This window comes from Dromiciops gliroides, chromosome 3 (genome assembly GCF_019393635.1).
Source record: "Dromiciops gliroides isolate mDroGli1 chromosome 3, mDroGli1.pri, whole genome shotgun sequence".
NCBI classification, from domain to species: Eukaryota; Metazoa; Chordata; class Mammalia; order Microbiotheria; family Microbiotheriidae; genus Dromiciops; species Dromiciops gliroides.
Window position 1 is genome coordinate 263721265 of NC_057863.1, and position 12057 is coordinate 263733321.

At 36.0% G+C, this 12057-nt stretch overlaps 1 protein-coding gene across 1 annotated transcript in view; it reads right to left on the bottom strand.

Moving 5' to 3' along the window:
• Positions 1-12057, bottom strand: part of LTN1 (listerin E3 ubiquitin protein ligase 1) — an 81611-nt gene that overhangs the window by 11477 nt on the left and 58077 nt on the right. Inside the window, 2 exon segments of the mRNA XM_043992978.1 lie at positions 812-1049; positions 3960-4161. Of these exon segments, the coding sequence (XP_043848913.1) occupies positions 812-1049; positions 3960-4161 (440 nt within the window).

A 12057-nucleotide genomic window follows, 5' to 3' on the forward strand; every position in this document is an offset into this window, starting at 1 on the left:
AAGTTTGCTTTTTCAAATAATTTGCTTAGAAAAATATTTATTTTAAAGAACTATTAAGCAACAACATTACAAAGAAATTAATGTGTGCTTAAAAGTAAGCCTTTGATTCAAAATACCTCATTAGTCAAAAGAAGGGAAAGGATTAGATGAACAACTCTAAGGCTCCTTCCATTTCTAGAATAATTCTATGATTAATTTTATAAATAATTCTATGATTTTAAAAGCAGGAACATCTAAAGGGTGCAGCAGATATGCTGCTCGACCTGAAGTATGGAAAACTATTTCAAATCTGGCCTCAGACACTTACTAGTTGTGTGACTCTGGGAAAGTCACTTAAAAACTACTTTCCTCATCTATAAAATGTGAATAATAATAGCACCTACCTCCCAGGATTGTTGGGAGGATAAAATGAGATATCTGTAAAGTGCTTAAAGCACTATAAAAATTCTAGCTATTTTAATCATTTAAAATATCTTCACTTAAATACTTAAAATTCACATTGACATAGTACAGATCTCAATGCAACTTCCCTAAAAATTGGAACTAATTTCTAAAATGAACTACTTTATAGAAATTAGCACTGTATTAGAAATACAGCACCTCTTCTTCCACTTAATATACCTTCTAAATAAATTTATTGTATGAAGTTTCCTCTAGACCAAATAAATTTAAATTCTCTAAATTTTCACTAAACCTGATCTGAGTTATCCAACTTTTTTAATGAAGGAAAAACTAATGATACACACATGCACATTTTTCAAAGGTTGAAAACTAAACAAAACCTAACATAATCAATACATTGAATTCTTACTTATATAACATATGATAAACGGCAATTTGCACAGGTCTAGCTCTGAAGTGAAGTAATGGGGCGAGTGTATTTAACAAAGTCTGGAGACGTTCAGGAAGGTTTGTCTTTTGGTCAGGTATTAGTCTAATGGCGAGTTTGTTATTGAGCAGTTGATCCTTTGAGATGTATGTTAATGTTTCGCCCAAAGGTATCAGCACTGAATTCTGAAAAGATGTTTCAGTTGTATCCTTGCTTTCCTCTAATAAAAGAAAAACAAAACAAAACAAAAAGATCCCATGAGGCAGTTACTATAATTAATGCTTGAGAGAAAATAAATTGACAGCTGTGGAATTTTATTAATACAAAATAAATGAACATAAAATGAGTTTTGTTACCTAGAGATACAAATACAATATTATGACCCTCGACTGTGTTTTTAAGCTATTGATTCTTTTTTTAAAAAGTTCTGTACTAAATTAAAATATTCTAATTAAGACTTCAGATGAATATTATTCAACTTAATTTTGCAATAATTTTTGTCCCCCATCAAAATATTCTGATGTAATCTCCCCCGCATACACACACGTATATTCATTTATTATTCATTTTTCCCCCAAGCTATATCTTTTTTTTATTAATAAGTAGAGGCAAGGCCAGTTTTTTCCATTGGTGTGAATAGCACAAAGTTTTGCACTACTAAGTGCTTAATCAATGCCTCATTCATATCTTTTAAAAGCCCTAACATACTCTGTATTGCTCACCTCCACACCCTATGACTTTTTTGTTATAATTTTATTTTTTCCCCAATTACATTTTAAAATATTTTTTAAAGTTTCCATTTCCAAATTCTTTTCCTTCTTCCTTCCCTCCCTCCCCCTTCCTAAGAGCTATATGTGTGTGTATGGTTATACTACATGGCAACTATCCATGTTAAAAACAGTTTCCAATATTAGTCATCTGCTACAAGACTCGAATAAAAGAAAATAAGAAATGAAGTGGAAAAATAGCATGATTCAGTCTCTATCAATAATACTCAGTATCTGGAGGTGGTATAGTATGGGTCATCATTAGTCTTTGGGATGATCTTGGATCAATGTATTTGCTGAGAATAGCATAAGTCATCTCACAGGTTCTTCATGTACAATATTTGCGATTATCTGTGTGCCAATGTTCTCCTGGTTCTGCTCACTTGCACTTTGGCATCAGTTCGTGTAGAATCTTTCAAAGTTGTTCCAAAAGGCATCCTGCTCATCATTTTTTTTTTTTTAATTTTTATTTTATTTATTTTTGTGAGGCAATTGGGGTTAAGTGACTTCCCATGGGTCCCCACACAGCTAGTAAGTGTTAAGTGTCCGAGGCCGGATTTGAACTTAGGTCCTACTGAATCCAGGGCCGGTACTCTATCTACTGCGCCACCTAGCTGCCCCACTGCTCATCATTTCTTACAGTACAACAACATTCCATCAGAATCATATACCACACCTTGTTTAACCATTCCCCAATTGATAGGCACACTGCATCCCTTTGATTTCCAATTCTTAGCCACCACAAAAAGAGCTGCTATAAATATTTTTGTACAAATAGGTCCTTTCCCCTCTTTTCTGGCTGTCTTTGGGATATAGACCTAGAAGTTCTAACGTATATATATATATTTTTTTTAGTAAGGCAATTGGGGTTAAGTGACTTGCCCATGGTCACACAGCTAGTAAGTGTTAAGTGTCTGAGGCCGGATTTGAACTCAGGTACTCCTGAATCCAGGGCTGGTGCTCTATCCACTGCGCCATCTAGCTGCCCCTAACCTATATTTTTAAAAAATCAACCTATTGGAGCAGCTAGATGGCACAGTGGATAAAGAGTACTCTGGCCCTGAATTCAGTGAGTAGTACCTGAGTTCAATCTGTGGCCTCAGACACTTAACACTTACTAGCTGTGTGCCCCTGAGCAGAGTCACTTAAACCCCAACGGCTCACCAAAAAAAAAAATTCAACCTTGTAACATCCTCCTCTCTCCCACTCAACTAACAATTATATACCAATATGTGCTTTATTTGAAAAAACAAAAACAAAACACACACTCCTAAGAGTAGGCCCTCCTGGAGTATATAAGGCATAGAAAATTTGAAATTTCCTGAACAACCAAATGCCACATGCACCCTCTGGGATAACACCAAAGTTCTTTGCTTCAGACTGTCCCTCTACCTCCTTTTCTTTTTCTTAACAAGGACCTACTCATATTCTGTAGACTCAAAAGAAATGAAAGTGATTTGAAAAAGCCATGTACCACACGGTGGCTACTGACTAGCCACTGACAGCAAGAGATTTTTTCACAGCATTTCTGTGAAAATTCAAACAAGACTAACACATCCATGGCATAAGTGGTCAAGTCAAGCCAACCTTTGAATTTAGAACTAATGCAACTATTTATGTCATCCTTAGTAAACAAACAAAAACCATTTAAGTAGGAGAGGTAAGTATTTTTGTCATGTTAAAAATAAAAGGCTTGTGAAGTGAGAAGAACCAGATCATTGTGCACAGTAACCACATTGTTATAATGATGATCAAGGACCTTGGCTACTCTGATCAATACAATGATTTAAGACACTCTAAGGACTCATGATGAAAAAATGCTATCCACCACTGGAGGGAACTGATGACTCTGAGTGTAAATTAAAGTATAATTTTCACTATTTTTTGCCTTCTTTTTGAAAGGCTAATAGGGAATTATTCATCATTGCCATGATTTCACAGTGGGTAGGGAAGGCTGGGAGAAAAGGAGAAAATTTAGAAATCAAAATTTTTAAAAGAATGTTAAAAATACTAAATTTGGGGGAAAAAATAAAAGGGCTTATTTCTCCTATTCTCTCTTCTTGCAATTGTTTTAGGAAGAATTTTCTGTAAGGTAATGTTCAACTCCTATGTTATAAATTATTATTATATTTTCTGAATGCTATAAAAAGCAACACAACTTGCTATAATTTATACCTCAGGTCTCAGCATTCTTCATCATACCCTTCCCATACCACTTCAAACATTTAGAATACCATTTCAATTTGTTTTAGTTTGAATTTTCATAGATAAATCTATAGCCATAAATTATAGATAACTTTATAAATTAAATCTCATTAATATCAAGCTACATTTCAAGAACAGGACACTTCACTTTTACTTGCCTGTAATCTTCACCAAAAGAGGTAAAAGTAAATTGTGTATGCCTTCAGAAAAAAATTCATGCCATTCACTGATAAGGTTTACAGGAAGGTTGCTGTTTATGGAACTGAAATAAGCACTCAGAGTACAAGCCAAATCACAGCTAACACAGGCAAACAGTTGCACAAGTGGAATAGGATACAGTGCATGATTTTCACTTGTTGTCTGGAAAAAAAGTCAGGTAGAATTAATTAAGCAAACTTCTAATTACTAAAACCAGATGCAATAACGTTAACATTTACATTATACTTTATGGCTTTATAAAGCATTTCAAGAATATTGTCTCATTCAATAGTAATCCTATGAAAAAGAATATGCAAAATATTTCTTAAAGCTGGGAAAACTGAGGCTCAAAGAAGTAACTTACCCAGGATCACACAGCTATTTTTTTTAAATTAAATATTTCTTCAACCAGCAAAAGTGCACTTTTTCTCCCTTCCCCTCCAACTCCCCCTGCCCTCTAAGTTCCACCCCCTTGAGGACAAAAGGAAATAAATCCTATTAGAAATCTATGTATTCAGGCAAAACAAATTTCTACATTGGCCATGTCCGAAATGAAAAACAAAAACACATACACCTATACCTATATATGTATAGATATGTGTGTGTGAGAGAGATTCTATACTTCGTCTTTTATCTACCTAGAAGCAGTAAATGTTTCATCATTACTCCTCTGAAATTGTGGGTGACATTATGCCAATCAGAGTTCCTAAGTCATTCAATGTATGAATTGTTCTCCTGGTTCAATTCACTTTACTCTGCCTTAGTCCATGCAAGTGTCCTATGTTCTTGCCATCATTCTTATACCATAATAGTAATCCATAACATTAATATGATAATTTCTTCAGCCATTTTTCCAATTTTAGTGGCACCTACTCCCCTCTCATTCCCATTCTTTGCCACCTCAAAAAGAAACTATAAAGAGCTAGGTAATTATCGTTTAGTTTGTTAGTTTTGGGATGAATATATCCTTTTTTTAACCCTGCAATTTTCCCTTCTCCCTCTTCCTCCTTTTTCCCTGCTGAGTAAAAGAGTTCTGTATGCAACTCGCATGAATGTTATACTTATTCTTGCCTCCTTTGACTAGTTCAGATCAGAATGAGGTTCATGTGTCAACTTCTCCCCTCCTTATTCCTTAAAAAAAAAAAAAACTTTATTTCTGCTCACTTTACTCTTTATCAGTTCATTAGGTCTTTGCAGGTTTTTCTGAAACCATTCTGCTCATTATTTCTTTTTTCACAATAATATTCCATCACAATCATATATTACAGCTTAGCTTGTTCAGCCATTCTCCAAATGATGAACACCCCTCAATTTCCAATTCTTTGCCATCACAAAAAGAGCAACTATATTTTCATACACATAGTGCTTTTTCCTTTGATCTCTTTGAGATACAGACCTAGTAGTGTTATTGCTGGATCAAAGGTCATGTACAATTTTATAATCCTCTGCACATAGTTCTAAATTGTCCTCTAGAATGGTTAGATCAGGTCACGATTCCATCAACAGTGATTATTTAGTGTACCTATCTTTCCATTTCCCCTCCAGCATTTGTCCTTTTTTCTTTTTTGTCATATTACCCAATCTGATATGTGTGATGTAGTACCTCAAGGTGGTTTCTTCTGTTTATCCTTCTCTCTTTTTATCCTATCCTATCGTTCCTCAAAAGTCTACTTTCCTCTATCGCCATATAAAAATATGCTCTAAATCAATATTGATTAGAAATGCAAATTAAAACAACTTTGAGGTACCACCTGACACCTATCAGATTGGCTAATATGACAAAAAAAGAAAATAACAAATGTTGGAGAAGCTATGAAAAAATTGGAACAATAATATATTGTTGGTGGAGTTGTAAACTGATACAACCATTTTGGCAAGCAATTTGGAACTATGCCCAAAGGGCTATGGGGCTGTGCAAACCCTTTGACCCAGTAATACCCCTACTAGGTCTGTATCCTAAAGAGATAATAGAAAAGGGGAAAGGAACCACATGTACAAAAATATTTATAGAAGCTCTTTTTGTGGTGGCAAAGAATTGGAAATCGAGGGAATGCCCATCAATTGGGGAATGGCTGAACAAGTTGTGGTATATGAATGCAATGGAATACTATTGTACTATAAGAAATAATGAGCAGGCTGATTTCAGAAAAACCTGGAAAGACTTAAGTGGACTGATGCTGAGTGAAGTGAGAACCAGAAGAACATTTTACACAGTTACAGCAACATTGTATGATGATCAACTGTGATAGACTTGGCTCTTCTCAGCAGTGCAATGATCCAAGACAATTGCAAAGAACTCATGATGGAAAATGTTCTTCACAACCAGAAAAAAGAACTGTGGATTCTGAATATAGATTGAACTATGACTGTTCCTACTTTTTGGTTATTTTTTTTTATTTATTGAGGTTTTTCCCTTGTGTTCTGATTCTTCTTTCACCATGACTAACACAGAAATGTTTAATGTGATTGTACAGTTCCAGATACTGGTCCCAGTATCAGCTCAGAGTCACTATAATCTTTTTCTAACCAGTTTCTCTGGGCTGAGAGCTCTTGAAGTTGTTCTTGTTAATGCTGCTGTTGTTGCCACCGTGTTTGCTCTGGGCTGGCCCTCAAACTAGTGTCACAGCCCTCTTCTGCAGACCTCCTAAGTTGTCTTGGGATGCAAAAACATCTTATCCTGACCTTTTTGTCGGCTATGCCATTCCAAAATTCGATTTGACATGTCATTTTAAAGTTGTTTCGAGGAAAAAGTTGGGAGATATCAGCTGAGTTGCTACCTCTATTTTGCCATCTTGGCTTCCTTGTCCCTTCCCTCTCTTATTCCTTATTTGTATAGATATCTACTTGCACACCCTGATTATGTAAGATTATTGTCTCTAATTTTTCTTTCCTTTTCCCCCTAATGTATTCTTCTTTCTCTCTCTTTGCATTCTTCTCTTAAGATCATCAAGACATCATGGAGCCAATCTCAGGCCTTCTATCTAATTAGACTCTTTTTTTGGGGGGGGGGCAACGAGGGTTAAGTGACTTGCCCAGGGTCACATAGCTAGTAAGTGTCAAATGTCTGAGGCTGGATTTGAACTCAGGTCCTCCTGAATCCAGGGCTGGTGCTTTATCCTCTGCGCCACCTAGCTGCCCTTAATTAGATTCTTTCTATGACCCTGATGAAGATAGGGTTTATATGGGGAAGTATGTATCATCTCCCCATATTTGTATGTAAGGAGTCTATCCTTTAGTTCCTTATCATTGTTCATTCACGTTTACTTTCTTATGTTTCTCTTACTTCCTATGTCTGACCTCTGAAGTTACTACACAGCAGCTGATATTTTCATCAGGAATGTTTGGAAGTCCTCTAGTTCATTAAAAATCCATTTTTCCCCCCTGTAGATTTATGTCAGTTTTTCTGGGTATGTTATTCTTGGCAGTAAACCTGTATCTTTTGCCTTATGGAAAACGTTATTACAAGTTCTATAGTCTCAGCACGATGACAGTTGTTAAATTGTGAGTGGCTCCTCAGCACTTGAATTCTTTCTGCATACTTGCAGTATTTTTTCCTTTGATCTGGGAATTGAGAATTTGTGCAATTATTTTCCTCAGTTTTCACTTTGGAGTTTCCTTCAGGATGTGACTGGTGGATTCTTTTTATTTCAACTTTGTCTTCTAAGAGATCTGGGAGGTTTTCTCCTATGATTTCTTAAAATATGATGTCTAAAGTCTTTTTCTGTTAATGGCTTTTAGTTATTCCAAAGATTCTAAAATGTTTTTCTCCTTATATGTTTCCAGGTACATTGTTTTTTTCTTATGATACCTTACATTTTATTTTATTTTTTTCAGTCTTTTGACGGTTTTAATATTTCTTGTTGTCTTCTGGAGTCACTGACTTCCATGAGGTCCATTCTAATTTTCAGGGAATTTGCTGGTTGGGAAAGATTTTATACCTCTTATGCCAAGCTACTAATTTCCTTTCCAAATCTTTCTTCCATAGCTCTCATTTCTTTTCCAATTTTTTCCTATATTATTCTCATTTCATTTATTAAAGCATTTAACACTCTTTTTTAAAAACTCTTCATGTATTCAGGAACTTTAGTTGTATTTATGCCCAAGCTGAGTATTTCTTTGAAGTTTGCTTACAGATCCTTTGGAATGATCTCTTCTTTTGGGTTTGTGTACTAAATGTCATTGCCATATAGCTTTTTTATGGTGATTCTTTTTTTGGTTATTTCATTCTTCCAAATTGTTTCTTTACTTCAGGTTTTATGATAGGGCTAGTCTCTGAGCAACAGGCTTCACTCCTCTAGACTTCTCTGTCATACAGCAGGAAACTCTTCATCCTGCAAGATCACTTCAGTTCTAGAAATCACACTTCATCAGTACTCTCTGCCCCCTGGCACTCCCCTCTCTTAAACTGGAAGTAAGAGGACTCTTCCCAGAACTGCCATTTAAGAAAGATACCCAAATCAGACATCTCTTCATTGCTACTCCATTGCCTTCCTCAAACCATTTACCTTTTCCCCCCCACAATTTTTCAGATTCTTTTTATGTGCTGTTGCTCTCTCTACCACTTCCCCAACCCGAGGAACAGTGACTATTTTTATATTTATATTCCCAGTATTTAGCGCAGTGTGGCATAGAGTCTGGGCTGGTCCTGTATTGCTACTTTCTTGGGGTACTGAGTTTTGTTATTCCAGTATCTCAGAGACAGCTCAGGCTGAAGACCTGAAAATTATCAGTGCTCCCAAAGGGGTCTGATGTAGAGTAAAGTCTAATGAATAACGCTGTGGTCTGAGCTCTGCAAATTTTTGACTAGGTTTGGGTCTAAGTAACAACAGACTACTATTGGACTCAAACCTTACCTGTCAGTTGAAAAGCACTGCTATTTCAAACTACAACTTTCCTTTTGATTTGGGATTTCTACCACTGCAAGATTCAAAATGGGCTTGAAGTTAGAACTAAGACCCTGCTCTGCTCCCCAAGTCTGAGCCACACTACTGTTTCTTGCTTTTGGACACTGCCCAGCCTAGAGGGAATTCTCAACAACTCCTCACCATTTTACTGCCACCCTTAGGGCACAGGTGCCTTCCTCTTTGAAGAGTTGTAACCTGGGTCTGGGTAGTGAGCAACAATGCTGCCAGTTGGCACTTGTTTCTGCATCCCACATGAAGTTACAGCGTGATGCTGACACCTGGGCTGGAAAAATGACTCACTGTGACTTTTTCTTGGATTTCTCCACCAAGATTTGGTCTAGTGCATTTTCTAGATCTATTTACAGGACTTTTGGTGAGGAGGCTGCTGTACTTCTTCCCGCTACACTGCCATCTGGCATCATACCCCTTTGGTCACAGAACTATTAAGTGACAGGATTAGAACCTTTAATTTCCTGCCTCCAAAGTGATGCTTTTCCCACCAAGCCATAGAATCTGAAATAAGGGATAATATGTGTCACATTTCTTAACTGTGATTTCAAAATTCATAGTACTGTTCAGTCCCAAGAAAAATTATATTTTACATTAAAAAGAAACTTCCTATTAAGTAGTACTATAGATTTAATATTCAAGGGTTTTCCCTTTTTTTCTTACATATTGAAAGTGTGAAGAGTGAAGTGCGAAGACTTCTCCCTTTGACACCCCTCCCTCTTTGAAATCTAGGGATAAAATTAATTTCCTATTAAACTTGCATTCTCTCGTTAATTAGCTCAAGCTGTTACCTCAATTCATTAAGTGTTTTTTTTTTACTTTTTTTGGTGGGGATGGGGAATGAGGGTTAAGTGACTTGCCCAGGGTCATATAGTCATTAAGTATTTATTAATAAATACTCTGTAGAAACTTCTTTCCTTGTCTCTCAATGAATAAATATTAAAATTACTAAATATATACAACTTACTCAGCAATGAAACCTATAACAAATATGAAGACTAGCATATGATTTACAATATTTGTCCATGGGGAACATACAGCCAGTTACCTTGAACCCTCAATATAATAGATAGCTACTCTTCATTTTTCTGACAACCTGGTCCTCACATTGTCCAGTTTATTCCAGATCTCAGAGAAATAACTTAAAATTCCTTATATTTCTCCTCAATATAAGAATTAAATTCAGTCTCTTGGGAAGTAAGCTAACTGGTCCTTCTTTCTTTGGCCTCACTTTGATAATTACAAAAAAACAGTCTTTCCAAAAAACATTAATCCCTCCAAAATGGAGAATAGCTGAAAACATGATGGTGTATGAATGTAAAGGAATATTGTTGCTTCATAAGAATTGCCAAAGGGATGGTTCAAAGAAACTTGTGAAGACTTGTATGAACTTATGTAGAATAAAAGGAACAGAACCAGGAAAACATTTATAAAATAAAAACAATATGCTAAAGAAAAATGAATTTGAAAAACTGAAGAATTCTGATCAATGTAATGAGCAACTATGACTCTAAAGAGCAGATGATGAAGCAAGCTGCTCATCTCCTGACAGAGGTAATAAACTCAAGGGGAAGAATAAGTCAAAAATTTTCAGGTATGGCCAATGTGTAGATTTGTTTTGCTTGTCTATAAATATTGGTTAGAAAGTTATTTTGCTTTTCTTCTTTTCAACTGGGGGAAAGGGAGCAGGGTAGAGATTAAAAGAGAGAAAGGAGCTAGTGATAGGATTGGGGGAAAAAAGGTCACAGTAGTAGTTAAAGAAGAAAGAAGGAAAATCAGAAAGTAACAGACAAACTGGATGGCTGCTACACGTTGATTTATGGAGAGGGGAAGAATTGATTACCAAAAATTAGATAGAGAACATAATGAAATACAGAGTGGATAATTTTGAATACATTAAATTAAAAAGGTTTTGCATAAACAAAACCAAAAATTATCTTCTTCTGTCCTTTGTAAGTGAAAAATGCTCACTTTTTGGTGTTTAACATAAAAAATTAAAATTAAAAAATATACAGTATTTGCAAGCTCCTCAATTTTGTAAGATTTCTTTGTAACACATCACTTACAACAGTTTTGATATAGAAGAAGTTTCACGTCATTTTCTTCCCTCTTTGTCTTCTCCACAAAGTCCTCAGAGCTCCTTAGAGCTCAAAAACACATCACCTTCTTTCTGACTCCTTAGGGAGAAGCACTTCTTAGTAAAACATTTCTCAACTGTCACTTCAAAAAGGCCAACATGAGCTATTTTTCCAAACATCTTGTGATTTTAAAGAGACACTGACAGTCTCTGTGAGAAAGACTTTTTTGACACATGGGTTACATTTATATAGACAGTTCTTGCTACAAATAGATTTTTCAAGCAGATCTCTACTTAAAGAGATGTTTATATAAAGCAAATTTGCTGGACAGGTAGCAGCCAGGGACAGAGAAGCAATAACAGAAAGAACACCAGGAGTAGGGAGGGATGGCAGACATATCAGGGCCTGACACAGACACAGACAGAAGAGAATGGGTGACAAGTTGGGGCTGGGTACAGACTCGACATACTTGACCATGGCGGGGCAGAAGAATATGTAGGTGCTGGATATGGGGGCAGGTAGGCAGAGTGGGGCAAAGGTCTCCTCCCAATCAGGCCACAGTGGTAGTAGTCTCTCCAGATTTTTTGTTCTGCTTTCACTTGAAGGATTTTTTTTTAAGTTTTTTTTTTTTTAATAGGGGGTTGGGAGGCCACAGAATGCCAACCCAAGGGGCAGGAGTGGAGAGAACACAGTAATGAAAAAAGTAGAATAAAATTAACATAAGAAAGGGTTTTTTTGTTTTGTTTTGTTTTGTTTTAAGTGAGGCAATTGGGATTAAGTGACTTGCCCAGGGTCACACAGCTAGTAAGTATTAAGTGTCTGAGGCCAGATTTGAACTCAGGTACTCCTGACTCCAGGGCCGCTGCTCTATCCACTGCACCATCTAGCTGCCCCAGAAAGATTTTTTGGAATGTGGTTTCTTTCAGAATTCTTTCACATACAGTCAAATTTAGTGGTAATGCAAATTTACATAACATTTAAAGGGAGAAATTTTTTTGTTTGAGAAGCAATAATCTTGAACTTAAGTGAAACCAAACCCAAGTGACTCAAGGGAACAAAAGGAAAAG